The 20,725-nt window shown below is 35.9% G+C and overlaps 1 protein-coding gene across 16 annotated transcripts in view; it reads right to left on the bottom strand.

Annotated features, from left to right (window-relative positions):
• CENPE (centromere protein E) overlaps positions 1 to 20,725 on the bottom strand; it is a 243,248-nt gene that overhangs the window by 29,293 nt on the left and 193,230 nt on the right. For 6 of the 16 annotated variants that reach the window (XM_063723551.1, XM_063723550.1, XM_054553524.2 and 3 more), the window contains 16 exons: positions 19,539 to 19,829; positions 19,264 to 19,419; positions 17,769 to 18,059; positions 16,251 to 16,529; positions 15,944 to 16,102; positions 15,449 to 15,733; positions 14,733 to 15,020; positions 13,660 to 13,818; positions 12,164 to 12,322; positions 11,229 to 11,519; positions 10,674 to 10,832; positions 10,207 to 10,497; positions 8,766 to 8,864; positions 6,562 to 6,780; positions 4,134 to 4,331; positions 3,111 to 3,314 (listed from right to left, as the gene is read on the bottom strand). In XM_063723551.1, the coding sequence (XP_063579621.1) occupies positions 3,111 to 3,314; positions 4,134 to 4,331; positions 6,562 to 6,780; positions 8,766 to 8,864; positions 10,207 to 10,497; positions 10,674 to 10,832; positions 11,229 to 11,519; positions 12,164 to 12,322; positions 13,660 to 13,818; positions 14,733 to 15,020; positions 15,449 to 15,733; positions 15,944 to 16,102; positions 16,251 to 16,529; positions 17,769 to 18,059; positions 19,264 to 19,419; positions 19,539 to 19,829 (3,528 nt within the window). Of the gene's footprint in view, positions 1 to 3,110; positions 3,315 to 4,133; positions 4,332 to 6,561; positions 6,781 to 8,765; positions 8,868 to 10,206; positions 10,498 to 10,673; positions 10,833 to 11,228; positions 11,520 to 12,163; positions 12,323 to 13,659; positions 13,819 to 14,732; positions 15,021 to 15,448; positions 15,734 to 15,943; positions 16,103 to 16,250; positions 16,530 to 17,768; positions 18,060 to 19,263; positions 19,420 to 19,538; positions 19,830 to 20,725 lie in introns of all 16 variants that reach the window. The other 10 variants (XM_063723555.1, XM_063723553.1, XM_024245778.3 and 7 more) reach the window with 5 other exon arrangements.

The raw sequence follows: 20,725 nt of genomic DNA on the forward strand, positions 1-20,725 counted from the left end.
GATGGGAGGTATCTCAATAAGAGCTATCTATGACAAACCCACAGCCAATATCACACTGAATGGGCAAAAACTGGAAGCCTTCCCTTTGAAAACTGGCACAAGACAGTGATGCCCTCTCTCACCGCTTCTATTCAACATAGTGTTGGAAGTTCTGGCCAGGGCAATCAGGCAGGAGAAGGAAATAAAGGGTATTGAATTAGGAAAAGAGGAAGTCAAATTGTCCCTGTTTGCAGATGACATGATAGTATATCTAGAAAACCCCATTGTCTCAGCCCAAAATATCCTTAAGCTGATAAGCAACTTCAGCAAAGTCTCAGGATACAAAATCAATGTACAAAAATCACAAGCATTCTTATACACCAACAACAGAGAAACAGAGAGCCAAATCATGAGTGAACTCCCATTCACAATTGCTTCAAAGAGAATAAAATACCTAGGAATCCAACTTACAAGGGATGTGAAGGACCGCTTCAAGGAGACCTACAAACCACTGCTCAGTGAAATAAAAGAGGATACAAACAAATGGAAGAACATTCCATGCTCATGGGTAGGAAGAATCAATATTGTGAAAATGGCCATACTGCCCAAGGTAATTTATAGATTCAATGCCATCCTCATCAAGCTACCAATGACTTTCTTCACAGAATTGGAAAAAAGTACTTTAAAGTTCATACGGAACCAAAAAAGAGCCCACATCGCCAAGTCAATCCTAAGCCAAAAGAACAAAGCTGGAGGCATCATGCTACCTGACTTCAAACTATACTACAAGGCTACAGTAACCAAAACAGCATGGTACTGGTACCAAAACAGAGATATAGATCAATGGAACAGAACAGAGCCCTCAGAAATAACACCACATATCTACAACTATCTGATCTTTGAGAAACCTGAGAAAAACAAGAAATGTGGAAAGGATTCCCTATTTAATAAATGGTGCTGGGAAAACTGGCTAGCCATATGTAGAAAGCTGAAACTGGATCCCTTCCTTACACCTTATACAAAAATTAATTCAAGATGGATTAAAGACTTAAACATTAGACCTAAAACCATAAAATCCCTAGAAGAAAACCTAGGCATTACCATTCAGGACACAGCATGGGCAAGGACTTCATGTCTAAAACACCAAAAGCAATGGCAACAAAAGCCAAAATTGACAAATGTGATCTAATTAAATTCAAGAGCTTCTGCACAGCAAAAGAAACTACCATCAGAGTGAACAGGCAACCTACAAAATGGGAGCAAATTTTCGCAACCTACTCATCTGACAAAGGGCTAATATCCAGAATCTACAATGAACTCAAACAAATTTACAAGAAAAAAACAAATAACCCCATCAAAAAGTGGGCAAAGGACATGAACAGACACTTCTCAAAAGAAGACATTCATGCAGCCAAAAAACACATGAAAAAATGCTCACCATCACTGGCCATCAGAGAAATGCAAATCAAAACCACAATGAGATACCATCTCACACCAGTTAGAATGGCGATCATGAAAAAGTCAGGAAACAACAGGTGCTGGAGAGGATGTGGAGAAATAGGAAGATTTTTACACTGTTGGTGGGACTGTAAACTAGTTCAACCATTGTGGAAGTCAGTGTGGCGATTCCTCAGGGATCTAGAACTAGAAATACCATTTGACCCAGCCATCCCATTACTGGGTATATACCCAAAGGACTATAAACATGCTGCTATAAGGACACATGCACATGTATGTTTATTGCGGCATTATTCACAATAGCAAAGACTTGGAACCAATCCAAATGTCCAACAATGATAGACTGGATTAAGAAAATGTGGCACATATACACCCTGGAATACTATGCAGCCATAAAAAATGATGAGTTCATGTCCTTTTTAGGGACATGGATGAAACTGGAAATCATCATTCTCAGTAAACTATCGGAAGGACAAAAAATCAAACACCGCACGTTCTCACTCATAGGTGGGAATTGAACAATGAGAACACATGGACACAGGAAGGGGAACATCACACTCTGGGGACTGTTGTGGGGTTGGGGGAGGGGGGAGGGATAGCATTAGGAGATATACCTAATGCTAAATGATGAGTTAATGGGTGCAGCACACCAGCATGGCACATGTATACATATGTAACTAACCTGCACATTGTGCACATGTACCCTAAAACTTAAAGTATAATAATAATAAAAAAAAAGATAAAAAAATAAAAAGAAATAAGCTATGAAGCCATGAAAAGACATGGAGAAAACGTAAATAAATATTATTAAGTGAAAGTTGTCAACCTGAAAAGGCTATAAACTGCATGATTCCAACATATGACATTCTGGAAAAGGTGCTACTATGGAGACAGTAAAAAGATTAGCAGTTGCCATGGTTTAGGAAGGTGAAGTGATGAATACAGGTGGAACCCAGGGAATTTTTATGGCAGGATAGTAAAATTACCCTGTATGATACTGTAATGATGGATACGTGTCATTTTACGTTTGTAACTTATAGAATGTACTATGCCAAGTGTGAACCCTAATGTAAGCTACAGACTCTCTTGGGTGATAATGATGTATCAATGTAGGTTCACTGATTGTGCCAAATGTGCCACTCTGATGTGGGCTGTTGATAGGGGAGATTGTGTTTGTGGAGATGGGGTATAAGAGAACTCTCTGTACTTTCTGCTCAATTTGCTGTGAACCTAAAACTGCTCTTAAAAAAAAAGTTTATTAAAGCACATGAAGCCCATCTAAAGTAGCTGGCCAGGCTTGTCTATGACTTTACCACAGTTGCCGCCCATAGCCTTGAAACAGACTCATGTCCTACGATCTCTAAGGCTACTTGTGGAAAAGGCTCAGTTCTTACAGAAGCAGTGAGAAGGAGAAGAAAAAGAGGAGAATAGTAAGAGGATTCAAGATTTCACAAGTGGAAACTAAATATTATACAACAAGATTTCATTACCTTGATTAGTATGAATTGATAAAGAAGAATAATACATTAGAGGAAGAACACGTTTTATCAAATCAATTTTTTTAAAGCATATACAAATAAAGAAAATATACATAAGTTGCCCTTTTAAGAATGAGGTAGGACAATTAAAGCAAACAGCAACAAAAAAGTAGTACAGCAAAAAGTAATACTTACAATTATTCTGTTATTAAAAAAGTTATTCACTTGACAAATCCTATCATTTTCTTTCTGGATGCCATTTTTAAGCTTTTCTATATCAAAACGAGTATTTAACCACTCTTCCAAAAACTGTGTCATTTCTTTCCTATTAGTTAGTATTTGTTGAAATTCAGTCTTTATGCTAGGGAACTCACTTTCTGAGAAATCTTTGAGAATTTCCTGTGTGAAAAACAAGCGTCAAATTGTTTAAACATTAGGAAAGTTTTGATCCAAATATCATATATATATATATATATATATATATATATATATATATACACACACACCATAAAAAGAGGGCAATACCTAGTGGACTCTTGCTTTTCTTCCTTTTAATATCATTTCTTAATATTTTAAAGTAAACTAAGAAATATAATTGTAAGTTAAAACTTTATTCTAGTTATTTGCATAATATAATTTTGGCAGTATACATGATGTAACAGATTGTACCTATTAGAATTAAAGCTTGTCAAAATGACAAATTTGTGACTAATGGCTACAATACCTGAAGTGCATCTTAATTTTTATTTTTTGAGATGGTCTCACTATGTTGCCCAGGCTGGTCTTGAACCCTTGGAGTCAAGTGATCCTCCTGCCTGAGCCTCTTAAGTAGCTGGAATTATAGGCATGCCACTGGGGCTGGCTTCATGAAGTGCTTCTAAATGTAGCTTTTTAGTACATATAGCAGACCTTACATACATGTTGGGAATTGGATGCCAGCTTCACATAGATGAATGCAAGTAACACATTCCATGTGGAGTTGTTGTAATAAAGAGGTTTCTGACTCCCAGCATAGACATAAGAAGTTTTCCTGTATCTATGGAGGTCTGAAGGGAGGCTAGTTCATTATTTGCCAGTCTTTATGTCTGGCCAGGTATCACTCTGCAACCTATTTTTAATTTCTGGTAAATGAAAATAGCTCTAAGCACATGAAAAAGTACCTTTCTACTTGATAAAAAGGCTTAAAATCTAATTAAATCCATTTAAAATAAATTATACCTCAATATGTAGATCCATATTCTGGTTCAATTTGAGATCCCTTAATTCTCTGGATGGTACATCACAATCTTGTTGAAGGTGCTGTATTTTAATTAGCAATTCCTTTTGCTTTTCCACTTCATCAATAAAATCCATTTCAAATTTATTGATGGATTCATGTTGTTCTTCTTTTATTTTTGTAACATAGCTTAACACATACTTGCAGAAAAAAATTAAACAAATTGGAAAATGAAAATTTTGTCACATGTAGAGAAAGTTTTCATCTTTGAGACTATGAGGTAGGATGACATCTCTTATTTACCTATATCCTCTCACAAGTGAGGAAAAGGGAAAGAGCTTCTCTCTATCCCCAGTTTTTTCCTCTTAGTGTCTTAGGAGAATAACTAACTCCCAGACCTATACTTCCTTATTTCTGACTTCTTACTAGATATACTTCTTGGATGTCTTACAAGTACTTCAAATTCAACATGTTTAAAACGTAACACGATCCCTTTCTCTACAAGTCCTCCTTTTTCTATTGCCCAGCTTTTGGCTAATTACATTACCAATCACCCGGGTTTCCCAGTTAAACTCATAAGACTCATTTTCAACATCTTCTCCTGCAAACTCTGATTGGGTAACCAAAAAGATGATGTTACATGCCTCAAGACTTCCTTGTCGGCCGGACATGGTGGCTCATGCCTGTAATCCCAGCACTTTGGGAGGCTGACATGGGCGGATAACAAGGTCAGAAGTTCGAGACCATCCTGGCTAACACAGTGAAAACCCGTCTCTACTAAAAGTACAAAAAATTAGCTGGGCGTGGTGGCAGGTGCCTGAAGTCCCAGCTACTTGGGAGGCTGAGGCAGGAGAATGGCGTGAATCTGGGAGGCAGAGCTTGCAGTGAGCCAAGATCGCACCACTGCACTCCAGCCTGGGCAACAGAGCAAGACTCCGTCTCAAAAAAAAAAAAGACTCCCTTGTCAAGCATATTTAGATATTTGGCTTCAAGAGACAATAATTTCAATGCCAAATGTCTCATGGACTTCATGAATAATTCTAGATGTCTGATTACCAGGATTTGTGGAAGAATTACCAGGGCATGAAGGGCAATCTACTGAGGTAGGGCAGATACCAGCTAACTTATTCCTCAACTTCCACCATTCCTTGACCTCTTATAATCTGGTCTCTTCCTTAACTACCCAGTTGAAACTGTTCTGACAATGATCACTAATGAGTTCTATTATCACCACATTGAGAGAATATCTTCAGTCCATATTCTGACTCTCTGAAGTATTTGCCACTCATAACTTCATCTTTGACATAGTCTCCACTGATTTGGGTAGCAGTACTTTTGCTAGGTTCTCTCTTGTATCTTTGACTTTTCCAACCTTGAACCCATGTGTTGCTCCCTTTTCTGCTACTGCATCTTAGACATTTATCTTTTCCAGAGTTCTGTTTTTATCCCAAGGCTCTTATTCTTCATTATGCTTTCTGGATGATCTTACAAATGTATTATCTATCACCTATATGCTGATCAGTCTTAAATGTTAGTCCTTATTTTTCTCCTGCCAAACCTCAAACTCAAATCTAAATGTCTACTTGGTTTCTCTTCTTGGATGTTCCATCATAGGTATTTCAGCCCCCAAACATCTCAAATTAAACAATCTCCTGCCTCATCTACCTTGTTTCTCTTTCTTTTTTATTTTTGAATCTCAGTTAATGGTACCACTATCCACAAACCTGACTAAGCCCAAATCCAAGAACTCCATCTAAACTTCTCTCCCTTATGTCCACTATCAATTATGTGGACCTACTATTTTAAGCTGCTAAATATTTCTTTAATCTCGTTTGTCCTCTCCAGCCCTATGAAACCTTCCCTAGTAGTACAGTCACATATAATATCTCATCTGGACCACTGTAACTGCCTCTTATTGCTTTCTGCCACTAGGCTTATCTCCCTCAAACTCATTTCTTCTTTATTCTTTAGTTTAGTACCTAAATGGTAATCAGATCCTGTTAACACCACCACTTAAAATAATAGTCTAATGATTCCCCATCGACAAAAAGAACTCCAAGCTTTGTTATTGAGTTTGGCTTCTACTACAGTTTCGTCTTCTGTAATTTTATTTAGTACGTCATATAACTTGCATACACTTCTATCATTGCACTTAATACCTGTTTATATGTCTGTCTCACCCCAGACTATGAGATCTTTGAGATGTTAGCTCACATCTGCCCCCTGAGCATCCTGACATAATGTCTAGGCCCACAGGCAGAGTTCAGGTGTTGCTGATATCCTACATATTACTATGCTCAGACCCATATAATCTTTAATTTGGTAGTAAGAATACTAAATAGCAAATATGCCAGCACCCGAAGCAGGACTTAAATACATTCATGTTGATAACTGAAATATTTACAAGGATATTACTAAAAAAGATGGTACCTTCAGTTTCTTCATGATTCTGTGGAATTCCATGGAACATCTCTGGTTTGCAGTAAAAAGTTTTTCAATGTGTTTGGTTTGTAAATAGGGAAGTGAGAGGTTTGCTTTAATGCTCATTGAAAGCTCTTTTTGGATTTCAATTTCCTTCTCCAAGTCAAGAGACAATCTATTCAAGCACTCATAATGATCATCCATCTCTGAGTATCTCTTCAAAAGCTCCTAAAGGAGATGAGAATTCACTCAATTTATAACAATTCATTCTAATATAACAATAAGTAGTTACAACTCTAGAACTGTAACAAAACTTATGCTTTAACATTTTCTGTAGGAGAGAAATAAAGACCTTTGCATCTAAGAACAAAAGGAAACTCTTGTTGTCATTTTGGATTACAGAAATAATAGATAATTATTATGGCAATTTAAAAAATTTAAGCAAATATAACAAAGAAAGCCAGGACCAACCATTCTTAACATTTTGATGCATTTTTTTAGTTTTTTGAATATCCATGATATGAATCAACATTGACAAAGTCTGATGAGAAATTTGAGTAAATTCAATTAAGTATGTATTGTAGTTCACGGTTGAGTGTTGGTTTATGTTTATAGTAGGCAGTCTGAGTTAGCAGATAAAACAAGTGATTAAGAATCAAACCACCTATTTGTCAGCTTGGTATAGATACTTCACACAATCTTACTATCTGCCTACAATCTGTTTTCTAACCCTTTATCAGAGGTAGAGTTCAGGTTCCAGCTCTGCCACTTCTTGACTGGGGAAGTCACTGAGCCATTTTCACAACAACAGGAAGACTACAGTAATTACCACAAAGTTTTCTGGGGTCAAGTAAAATATATGATCTATACCTATATACCTATGTAATCTATAAAACAGACACAGTCATTTAACTTGAAGGAGACAAAATTATGTTTATAAAAATGCTTCTATAACCCAAGTTTTGAACTAAGTCAGATACAAGTCTGACTTAGTTTAAAATTCTGATTCTAACAATTTACTAGCTGTGTAACCTTGGGCAACTGCTAAACTTCCTTTCTGAGCCACAGTTTCCTTGTTTATGAATGGAGCAATAAAGCCTATATCATGAAGTAAAGCACCCAGTATGGTACCTGGCATACAGTAGACATGCAATAAACCTGGACCCATAGACTCAAGTGACTTGAGGCTATGCAGGTGACACACTGGTCAGAGCACAGGTAGAGAAACATGTAAAATTCAAGTTACTGTAATCATGTAGTAGGCAACATGTTTAGTTCAGGGTGCTAAACAATAAAACAAGGGCATTCTCACAAGAATGAGCCCTTTATTTTTAATAATTTAAGAAAAGCTAGATGTTAATCAATCTGGAATGCTGGAGAGGGGATTCCTGTTTTTGGTTTTAGGATGAATCAACTACGGTATATAGCAGCATATTGAACACTGACTTATGTCAGGAATGTGCTAAATGATGTAGTCATAAACAAAACAAAAATGTCCTTAGAGATCCTGCATTCCAACAGGTATGACCGTAAATCCTGTTGGCTTTCCCTTCAATGTATATTCAGAATCCCTACACTTCTCACTACCTCTATTGCTCCCTCTCTGGGCCAGGCCAGGATGATCTCCGCCTGGGTGATTGAAATTAGTCTTTATAATGGTCTTCCTGCTTCCACTCTATTTTCAATATAACAATTAAGAGTCATCCCTTTAAAATGTAAGTCAGATTATGTTTCACTTGCAGTAAAAATTCACCAATGGATCTCCACCTCACTTAATAAGACTCAGTCTTTTTTCATGTCCCACAGCTTGCCTCTTCCCTGTTAACTCTCTGACCTCATTCATTAGCAGCTTGCCCTGTTTTCGATATTCCTTGAACCACCACAGTCTTCTGCCTCAGGAACTTTGTACTCGCTGTTCCCTTTGCCTATAATGGTCTTTTTAGACATCTGTATGGCCTGACCCTTTACCTCGTTCAGGTATTTGCTCAAGTATCACTTTTCTGGTGAGGACTTAAATTCACAAGCTCCCACTGTTGTTTGTGTATGTGTGTATATATGCATTACACCCACACACCTGTACTAGATTACAATGTTTAGAAAAATACTGAATACTATCTATTCATTCCAGAGGTTCCTTCAATTCCACTTCAGGTTTCGGTAAGCCTTTGGAAGAGAACCAATAATCATTTGTAGTTTTAACAGAGGGTACTTACTTTTATTCTAGAGCACTTTTCTCTCAGGCTTTCTGTAAGGTGCTGTTGTCCATCACTTAGTAACCTTTCTTCAGGTTTTACTTGGTGGTTCTGTTGGTCCTGCTTTGATAAAAAGAAAATAAACAGGGCTTTTGTCATGACTATATTCACATATAATGTCTAATCGCACACTTCTAAATTACATGACATTTCAATAATGGAATTAAATATTATACTTGTAACTCAAAAGCAACGTTAAAATGATCAGAAAATGAATAATAGTATCAGTAAGTTTTATAGGTAGTGACCTCAACTCATTGGGAAAAAAGTAGAAAAATCATCTAATTTTTGGAGATACGATTTGTTTTTCATAGCTACAAATTAGGTTTTAGGGCCAGGCACGGTAGCTCACGCCTGTAATCCTAGCACTTTAGGAGGTCAAGGCAGGAGGATCACTTGAGCTCAGGAGCTCAAAACCAGCCTCGGCAACATAGTGAGACCCTGTCTCTATAAAAAATAAATAAATAAATAAATAAATAAACAACCAGGGAAACAACTAAATTAGATTTTAATTTCTGATTCCTACTCTTCCAAATCTCTGCATTATTCACTTGTAGTTTTAACAGTGGCACTTGCTTTTATCCTAATGCACTTTATTGCCGCCAACCAAATATACTGGCAAAACCACCTGTACTGTCTATGGTGTTTCAAAACCTAGTCATATATTCTTCCCAGCACCTTGGAAAAGTTCATATCCTGTGTACATTTTGCATTTCTGATTAAAAAGTATAAAGCGAAACAAAAACATTTTCTCCCACTTATCTTGTTCACTACAGTACCTAGAAGAATATTTGTTGAATGAATTAAATCTCTATAAATTTAGTTAAGGCCCACATAAAGAAATATGAGAATAAAAAAGATTTTTACAGATTTTAATAAACTTGTCTGAACTTTATTACTTTCAAAAAGAGGTTTTAATTAGATATTTTAAGATATATGATTCTGAATATTTATAAATAGTCATACCAGAGGAACTTAATTTTTATATTTATCTTGCCTTTTTTCCTTTTAACTTCACCAATAAGAGCCCAACTCTAGAACTCCAGCATGTATAGGTAGAGAAATGGGAATATTTGCTCTCTTACAAATCTAATCCTTCAAATATTTCTCCATTTAGAATAATGCTATCTCTTGATTTAAAAAAACTTTAAAACGTTATATTAAGGGAAATAGTCTGCTTTAACACAGTTTATAAAAATAAAGAATTAAATGTTATTTTCTGAAAATATTTTTGCTTCTTTTAAAACTGTTTTCTATTGTGTGAAAATTATAGTAACCATTTCCCACTGTCCTTTACTGTTCATAGAAATTTCCAGAGAAAGAAATAAAAATATTGTAATTCTTTTCAAAAAAGCTTAATTCTTATTAATAGTTACTACACAAGGGAAGATTCTGAACTCACTCTAGCTATCATTTCCCTTAAGGTTGCTATGAATTGGTCCCTTTCCATTTTGAGAGATTCTTTTATCCTCCTTAGCTCATCTCTTTCTTTAGCTACAATTCTCATTTCTTCAAGGCTTTCATGAAGTTTCTTAGTCAACTGGAAGTTATCCATTCTCACACTTTGCATAGATAAGTTTTGGGCCTCAAATTGCTTCTTCAACTGTTCCATTTCATTAATTTTTTTATGACTCATATTGACATCTTCTTTCACTCTAAGCAGTTGAAGTTCTTTTTTCAGAAGTTCTTGGATCTTGAGATAATTGTAAAACAAGTTAGAATGTAAGCAGTTTCTTCAAGGAAGGCAAATAGTGTCTACTTGTGTTCTATATGCACATATCTATCTACATATCTGTATCTATATCTTTTTAATTCCACAAATAATTTTGGACACAGTTACTTCCAAAAGAAGAACAAAACAACACATACCTTTTTCTGTAATTCATCTTTTGATTTATCTAAATCCTTTTGAATGTTTGAAATTTGAATTGTCTTTTCTGAAAATTTTTCTCTAAGTTTATCAACAGTTTCTTTGTGTTCTTTTGATAGCATACGAGCAGTTTTTAGTTCCTGTTGTATTTCCAGATCCTTTATGGTTAGAAGAAATCAAGAAATGTAATGATATAAAGGCACATTACTTTTACTTAATGATTGAGTTTAAACAAAATCTTAAAAACTATACACTCACAGTTAAAAACAACCATTATACAACCTCCCAAATTGGAAGAGTAAAGCAAAATTTTCTGCTGGTAGCCTCCCCCATAGCCTTCTCCTTTCACACCACTTGGACATCTTTCTAAATCAATATCACATAAAGAATAGCCCATTCTTATGCTTAGTTTTCCATTATACAGATAGTGCCTTATTGGTGGACACTTAGATTACTTCTAGGTTTTAGTCACCAGACACAATGCTGCAGTGAACACTGTATTTTTGCCCAAATACGTGAATATAATGGTAGGGTAAAGAGAGAACACAACTCACTCTAGCTTTGGTTTCTTGCAGGCTTTCCTTGAGTTGGTCTCTCTCCAGTTTGAGCGTCTCCTCTACTCTTCTTAGATTGTCTCTTTCTTTCATTACAGATTTCATTTCTTCAAGGTTTTCATGAAGTTTCTGAGCCAAATTTAAATTCTCCATTTCTATTTTACTCAGAGTTAAGCTTTGGTCTTTTATTTGTTTCTTTAGTTGCTCCATTTCAGACACTTTTTTCTGTGTCTCATTGACATCTTTTTTTAACTTACAAAGTTGATGTTCATTTGCCTTAAGTTCTTGAATCTTAAGATAATCATAAATAATATGTTAGGTGGCTTTTTAGGGACAGATAAATAATAGTTTCTAAATTGATTAAGACAACTGTCTACCCATGTTACTCTCACTGATATCCTGCACAATTCCACATAGAATTTTACTTTCTTTTGAGGTATAACATATATAAAGCATGCTCATCTTCAATGTATAACTTAATTATTCTTGACACAGGTATAAATCTATGAAACTACAACCCAGATTAAAACAGAGAATATTTCTAGCACTTCATAAAGTTTCTGTGTGCTCCTTCCTAGAGACAGCCACTATTCTGACCTTTATCATCCTGATTCAGTTTTGCCTGCTTTTGAACTTATATATCACAATGTATGTATCCATTTTCCTGCTGATGGACATTTGAGTTTTCAGTTTTTTGTTATTTTGAATAAGGCTGCCATAAACATTCTTGTGTCTTTTTATAGAAGTATGTACGTACTCTTTTCTCTTAAGTACATACCCAAGAAGTGGAAATGTTGGGCCTCAGGCAGGCTACGTCCAGCATTAGTAAATACTGCCAAGGTGTTTTCCAATGTGGTTGAACCATTTTATATCCCCAACAATTTTAGGCACAAACAAATTAGATATCCAATCAAACAATCCCCCCATAAAAATACCTTTTCTTGTAATTTAGCATTTGAATTTTCTAAATCTTTTTGCATATTTGATATTTTATCTGTCTTCTCAGAAACAATTCCTCTGAGTTTGTCAATAGTTTCCTGGTGCTCTTTCAGATGAGTGTGAGCAATTCTTAGTTCCTCTTGTTTTTTCAGATCCTTTATCATTAGAGAAATTTTAAAAACAGTGACATATCTTAATATTAGTTTTTTAAAAATAAAGTGATATATTTTCTTAGTAAAAATAATAACAGTGTTACTCTATATCTTTGCTGTTGTTTTTAAGGTACAGGCTTTTTCTTCCCTGTCCTCCTCTCTTCACACTCTACTTCTGCTTTCCAGAGGCAAACACATTACACATATATTACTTTTTTTAAGTGTTGCATAGCATTTCGACATATTTTTCATATTTACTGTTTCCTTCTGAGGAACATTTAGATTGTTTCACATTTTTAATTAAAATCACTACAATAAATAACCTGTGGTATATGTATATGTTGTGTTTGTATATACACACACACTCCTTTAACAGTATATATGTAGGCTAAAGTCCATAAGGAAAATGCTAATTGCAGACTTGAACATTTTCAAGAATAGTACCAAATTATCTGCTTAAAAGGCTGTATCATTTCATTCTTGCCAACAGTAGTACTTGGTTCAAAGAAGGGTTCATTGCTGTAAGAACACAATACATTGAATTGCCAGGGAGAGGAATAAGCTTACTTTAGCTTCTATTTCTCTAAGGCCTTCCCTAAATTGGACTTGCTCCATTTTAAATATTTCCTCTACTCCTCTTAGGCCATCATTTTCCTTAGTAACAAATCTTACATCCTTAAGGTTTTCATGAAGCTTCTGAGTCAATCTTAATTTCTCTGTTTCTACACTTTCCAGAGTTACATTCCAGGCCTCTAGCTGCTTCTTTAACTGACCTGTTTGATACATAGTTTCCCTAAGATCATTTTTTACTTTAAGAAGTTGAGGCTGGGCCTGGCGGCTCATGCCTGTAATCCCAGCACTTTGGGAGGCCGAGGCCGGTGGATCATGAGGTCAGGAGGTCAAGACCATCCTGGCCAACATGGTGAAACCCCCTCTCTACTAAAAATACAAAAATTAGCTGGGTGTGATGACATGCATCCGTAATCCTAGCTACTTGGGAGACTTGAGGCAGGAGAATTACTTGAACCCGGGAGGCAGAGATTGCAGTGAGCCGAGATCATGCCGTTGCACTCCAGGCGACAGAGTGAGACTCTGTCTCCAAAAAAAAAAAAAAAAAAAAGAATTTGATGTTCTTTCTCCTGAAGTTCCTGGATCTTGAGATAATCATACAATAAGTTAGGATATCAGTAGATATAAAAAGATCAATGATAATTTCTAAATTGAGTAGGCAAGTAAGTCTTCACTTGCCTTCAATTTTAGGGTAATTCATATCTTGTTTCATTACACAAAAAGATTTGATTCAAACTCTCAGTAACTGAGATAACTTAAAAATAAACTACCTGTGTTTTTAAGGCATCATTTGAGTGTTCTAAGTCCTTTTGCATATTTGATATTTCATTTGTTTTCTCTGAAACAATCCCTCTTAGTTTATCAATAGTTTCTTGGTGCTCCTTCAGATGCATGTGAACAATTTTTAGTTCCTCTTGTTTTTCTAGGTCCTTTATCAATAGAAAAATAAAAATAATACATTGAGAGTAGTACCATCCACACGCTATAGAAAGGTATAGGGCAGGAGGTAAAAATCTTCCACCCTCTTCTGAGGCCTCCTAGTTCTCACCCTCTAAGCTACTTTTAGATGTCAATACATTCTAGATACATTATTCCTGAACTTACCCTGTTCCCTAACAGGACACTTCACCCTTCAGATCAGCACTATAGCTCTACCACATTTTTTATTTGTAGCATAGAATTCCATGATGTGAATGTGCTGCACTTATTTAACCAGTCCCTTACCAATGGATGGTTAGAATTTTCCCTGTTTTTGTTTGTGTTATTTCATTATTGCAACTTGTTGCAAAGAATATCCGACAAATATCTTTATACAGTTGTGCAAATGTGTGGAAGATAGTTACAACTGGACTTGTGGATCAACGAATAAACCCTTTGAAAAATTTGGAAGGTATTACCAAATATACCCTCACCAACTTTCCTCAATATTGGACCAATTTTATCTTATTTTTTTATATTTTATTTTTTGAGATGGGATCTTGCTCTGTCGCCCAGGCTGGAGTGCAGTGGTGCAATCTTGGTTCACTGCAACCTCCGCCTCCTGGGTTCATGCCATTCTCCTGCCTCAGCCTCCCGAGTAGCTGGGACTACAGGCCCCCGCCACCACGACCGGCTAATTTTTTACATTTTTAGTAGAGATGGGGTTTCACCATGTTAGCCAGGATGGTCTCGATCTCCTGACCTCGTGATCTGCCCGCCTTGGCCTCCCAAAGTGCTGGGATTACAGGCTTGAGCCACCACGCCCGGCCTGGACCAATTTTATACTCCCACCAACCCTATGGCAGATTTTTCTCTTAGGACTCAATGTCATAGTTACTACAGGTGTAGAGAGATGGTAACTCACTCTAGTTACAGTTTCTCTAAGGTTTTCCTTGAGCTGGTCTCTCTCTACTTTGAGAGTCTCCTCCACACTCCTAAGGTCATCTCTTTCTTTTGTTACAGATCTCATTTCTTCAAGGTTTTCATGTAGTATCTGAGTCAACCTTATATTCTCCGTTTCTATGTTTTCCAGGTTTAACTTCTGGGTCTCAAATTGCTCCTTCAAGTGTTCTATTTCACACATTTTTTCCTGAGTCTCATTGACAGCTGTCATCTTAAGAAAGTGATATTCTTTTTCTTGAGATTCTTTCATCTGAGAAAATTATAAAGTTACAACATAGGCAGAATTTTTTTAGGAAAAGGAAGAGTTGTTCCTAAAATAAGGCAATCATTTTTACATTGTAATCTAATGTATGTACTACTTTCTTTCATAAGGGATATGAGTAATAATAATTAGATGTCATTTTCCAATTTAACAAAACAAGTCCCACTTTTTCCTGTAATTCACCATCAGAATTTCCTAAATCCCAATGAATATTTGCTCCTTGAGCTGTCTTCTCTCAAATATTCTGTCTACTAACAGTTTATTGGTACTAAGTTGAATATAAGCAGTTTTTGATTCCTCTTTTATTTCTGGTCCCTTTATGATTAGACGGAAATTAATAAAACTTAACATGAACACCGTCATTATCACCTTAACGCTATTTCTGTATCCAAAAAAAAACTAAGATGGGAACTTACTTTAGCTACCATTTCTTTAGTGTTTTCTTTCAGTTGGTCTCTCTCTATCTGAAGGGTCTCCTGTACTCTTTTCATTTCCTCTTTTTCCTTAATCATAATTTGTATTTCTTCTTGACTTTCTTGAAGTCTGTTAGTCAACTCGAGCATCTTACTTTCTATATTTTGTAGTGCTGAATCCTTGGCTTTGCGATGCTCATTGAATTGTTTCAGTTCGGTCACTTTTTCCTGAACCTCACTAATTCGTTTTATATTAAGTTGTTCCTCTTTCTCATAAATCTCTTGGATCTTAAACATAATTATAAAATAAGTTAACAGTCATAAAAATATGTAAACACACACAAACACACACACACATGCACACACACACACACAAAACTTAAGAGGAAAAGGTTGCTTCCCAAAACAATTAAGCATGCTAAATAGTAGTCTTCATAATCCAGTTAGCTACTCCAAACCCACCCATTTCCTCCCACTGTTTCTTCATCCCCAATTTACCTTGTTCTGTAATTTATCATTGATTGCTTCTAATTGTTTTTGAATGGTTGATATTTCAGTTTCCTTCTCTGAAAGATTCACTCTTAACCCATTAATAGTTTCCTCTTGTTCTTTCAGGCAACAATGAGCAACTTTAAGTTCCTCTTCAGTTTCCAGGTGCTTTATTATTAGAGGAAATTCCAATAAATTTATAGAAACATTATAACTATTATGCTGTAATTAACTCCCCTTTCTAAATATTTAGGGTTTATAAAAATATTTGGTTACAAAATATTTTTTAAAAACATGGTGAAAAGATGAAACCTACTTTAGCTACAATTTCTTTTATGTTTTCTTTGAGCTGGTCACTTTCAGATTGAAGAACTTCTTGCAACCTCTGTAGGTCATCTTTCTCCTTAGCTACAGATTTCATTTCATCATGACTTTCTTGAAGTCTTTTGGACAATCTGAGCATTTCTATTTCTATCCTTAGTAGTGCTGAATCTTTGGGTTTGAATTGCTCCATCTCACTCATGATTTTGGTAGTCTCATTGTCTTTTTCTTTCATATTTAAGGACTGTTCTTGTTTGCTTTGAGACTCCTGGATCTTAAGAGAATCATAAAACAGTACAGTTGATATCCAGAGATATTGTGTTTTAGGGGAAAATAAATCAGGATGCTTTCTAAAACAATTAAGGCAGGATTCAATGCCTCATTTACAGAGCAATCCCTCCATTCTCCCACTCTTCCATTATTCAGGCATTTAACGCTTTTTAAAAATTGAGGTCTCACTGTGTTGTCAGCATCTTATTCGAGGCTGGAGACAAAATGATGAGACTTACAGATCTCTCTCTTTTTGAGACTTATACTTCAAGGACAAAGATAGATATGATGTTGAATCTTACCAAATAGAGATGCTGGCTTCTCCTAGGGCCCAAGTGTCAAATATAATCTATTGTGAATGATAGGAAGGGCTTCCTAGAGGAGAAAGCTTTAACTGAGATCTGAAGGATGAGAGCATTAGTTAGGCTAAAAGGAATATGGAGGTACTGCAGGTAGAGAGACCTGAGAATCTGAAAGCCATGAGCTGAGGAAGAGAGTTGCTGGAGAACAAAGAATAGGAAGAAGAGTGAATTGAAATAAGACCAGCAAGATCTGCACCTAGGGCCTCATAGGCCACATAAAGGATCCTGGTCTTTATTTAAAAAGTAGCAATAAGATATTAAAAGAATGTAAGAAAGGATCACTTAGGCTTAGTATAGAAACTGGATTAGAGAAGTGTAAGAATGAGTGTGGCAAGACCAGTTAGGAGGCTACTGCAGATAGCCAGGGAAAGAAATGATGTTGACTTGGATTAGGGTGGTGGCAGTGTGGAGAGAAAAGCAGGATGATTTTTAAAATACACACTCAAATCAATAAGATTTGGTGACTGGATTACAGAATAAGCAGAGAAGGAGGCATATTAGTAGGGATAGCTCCCAGATTTCTGACTAAAACAATGAGAAAGCACAGTAGTGCTTTATGAAACATTAAAGGAACAGGTTTAAAGAAGAAAATAAAACAATCTCATATTTGGTTTCACCCTTTCTTGTAATTTAGAATTATTTTTTCTAAATTATTTTTTGAATATTTAAGAAAACAGTTCTTTTCTCTGAAACATCTCTGTTTCAATAGCTTCTTGGTATTCAAGAGCAATTTTTAATTGTTCTGTTTCTAGTCATTTCATGATTAAGAGACATTAAAAAAACTGGTAACATAATTATAATACAAACATAACTATAACATAAACACAAACCTTGATTCTTATAAGACACTTATTAAAATGGGAGGAAAATATGAAACTTACTTTAGCCAAAGTTTCTCTAATGTGTTCTTTCAGCTGGTCATGTTTAACTTCAAGGGCTTCTTTTATCGTTTTAAGGTTGTCTCTTTCCTTGGTTAGAGATTTTATCTCTTCCTGACTTTCTTGAAATTTGTCATTCAACCTGAGCCTTTCCATTTCTATTCTTGCCAGTGTTGTTGAGTCCTTGGTTGTGGACTGTTCTGCTAATAACTCCAGTTCATTCATTGTTTCCTGAGTCTCACTGACTTCTTTCACATTAGGAAGTAACTCTTGTTCCTTATGAAGCACTGGGATCTTAGGACATTCATAAAATACCAACGTTACTATCGGGAGATTATGATCATAATTTTTTTTTTTTTTTTTGAGACGGCATCTCACTCTGTTGCCCAGCTGGGAGTGCAGTGGCGCGATCTCAGTTCACTGCAACCTCTGCCTCCTGGGTTCAAGAGATTCTCCTGTCTCAGTCTCCTGAGTAGCTGGGATTACAGGTGTGTGCTACCATGCCTGGCTAATTTTTGTATTTTTAGTAGAGACGGGGTTTCACAATGTTGGCCAGGCTGGTCTCAAACTCCTGACCTCAGGTGATCTGCCTGCCTTGGCCTCCCAAAGTGCTGGGATTACAGGTGTGAGCCACCGCATCCTGCTGGCTATTATCATAAATTTTTAAAGGGAAAAGATCAGGATACTTTTCACAGCAAGGATAGTCATCTTGAACCCTCAGGCCCACCTTGGATCACAAACTCTTCATTATTCATTTTCCCTCGATTCCTGCTAAAGCTATTCTTGACTTTTCTGGGTCATATTCTATCATACTTTTCTTTCTTTCTAGCTTAGACCCAAAGTGAACCAATTATACTTTACTAGCAGTCTGTTTCATACTTCTTATTTCTTCACTAGTTTCCAAATGCTATAAGAGAAAAACCATAGCTGAGCAAACTATATCCCAATAAATGTATGATCTCCATTTTCAGATGGGCTCCAATGCTATGTCTCAATTTTTCTATGTGTATAGATTGATTTCTCTTTCCATGATAAATTAGTGGTACCATGTAATTTTGCATATTTCTGCATTTACCATATTGGAATTAAGGGATTTTCTTTCTAGTTTATAATGGGGGAAAGAACAATGTCTTATTTATATCTACAGTCTCAATGTCTGGCATGGAGTAGGCTTTTAATATAGGTTGGCCCAGTTATCCCAATGTTTCACTTTCTCCATAGTATTTGCCACTATTTAATGTTTTCTTGTTCATTTGATTGCTTATTTATCAGCTACTTTCTTTCACTACAAATGGATCAGAGGGATTTAGGGGTTTTGTCCACCTCGTTCTCATTGCATTTCTATAACCTAGGAGTGTGCCTGCCACATTAGACACTCGACAAATAGTTGCCCAGTCAATTAATGAACCACATCCTAGCTACTTCTTACTGCTTATCTTTCCTTCAAAGGAGAAAGGAAGGAAGAAGTGACAAAGGATGAAAGGAATAAAAGACATACCTCTTCTTGTAATTTGGTATGGGATTTTTCTAAGTCCTGAGTATTTATTATTTGAGCTGTCTTCTCAGATACGCTTCTTCTTAGTTCATCAATAGTTTCTTGGTGTTCTTTTAGGTGAATATGAGCAATTTTTAGTTCTTCTTTTGTTTGTAGGCCCTTGGCGAGTAAAATTTAAAGAATATTGTAACATTCTTCCAACATTGCTCCCCTCTTTCCAAGTGGCTCAGATTTTAAAAAGAAACACTTAATAGATGAAGGAAAAGGGTATAACTTACTGTAGCTTCAATTTCTCTTATATATCCTTTAAGTTGGTCTCTCTCTGTTTCAAATGACTCCTGTAATTCCTTTAGAACTTTTCTTTCTTTGGTTATAGATTTCATTTCCTCATAATTTTCATTAAGTTTCTGAGCCAACTCAAGCCTCTCTGTTTCCATATGTTCCAATGTCAATTCTTTGTTCTTTAATTCATTCTTTAAATTCTCCATTTCATTAATCTTTTTCTGCATCTCACTCATCTCTTCTTGTACATTAAGAAGTTGTTGCTGTTTTTCTTGGAGTTGCTGGCTCTTAAAATGCACAATTTTTATAATTACCATTTTACTTATATTCTCAAAATTCTTACATAAAATCATTAACAGCCTTGCCTCCTATCAGCACATAAATAGGTAAGTAGCATTAAAAGTAAACGAAACTCACAGGCATAAGTGTCTGCAGTGGATTGAATATTGTCCCACCCAAAATTCATGTCTCCCAGGAACCTCAGAATGTGAACTTATTTGGAAATAGAGTCTTTGCAGATGTAATTGGATTAGGATTGAGACATGATCCTACTAGAGTAGGTCTTCATTCCAATGAGTGTATTTATAAGAGACATAAAAGCACATGGAGAGGCACAGAGAAGGAGGTCATGTGAAGCAGTTACAAGCCAAGGAATGCGAAGGGTAGCTGAGAGACACTGGAAGCTAGGAAGAAGCAAGGAATGATTCTTCCTTAGAGCCCTCAGAGGGACTATGGTATTGCTGACACTTAAATTTGGACTTCTAGGACTCAGAACTGTAACAGAATATGTCTCTATTGTAAGCCATGAAGTTTACAGCAATTTGCTATGGCAGCCCTAGGAAACTGATACAGGCTGATTAAGGAGATAAAATAAACTGATTAAGGAGATAAGGGGAAGATGAGATAAAGTAAAAAAGCAAAGAGACTAGTTAAATATACACATACAGCTACCAAATAACTATAATTCCTCATCCTCTTAAAACTTTTGGAGAATTTATTTTCACTTCCAATAAGATGCTTATGGGTGGCTCCCCCAAATACTGAGACATTAACCTTCACAAGCTATTGATCTTACCTTTTTTATGGGAGTATGAAATAGACATGAGGTTTTAGTAAACTCAATTAGGTGAGATAGTGAAAGGGATCAGAATTAAAAGAAAACACATATTAAGAAAAAAACAGG

This window comes from Pongo abelii, chromosome 3 (genome assembly GCF_028885655.2).
Source record: "Pongo abelii isolate AG06213 chromosome 3, NHGRI_mPonAbe1-v2.0_pri, whole genome shotgun sequence".
In the NCBI taxonomy this organism is placed as follows: Eukaryota; Metazoa; Chordata; class Mammalia; order Primates; family Hominidae; genus Pongo; species Pongo abelii.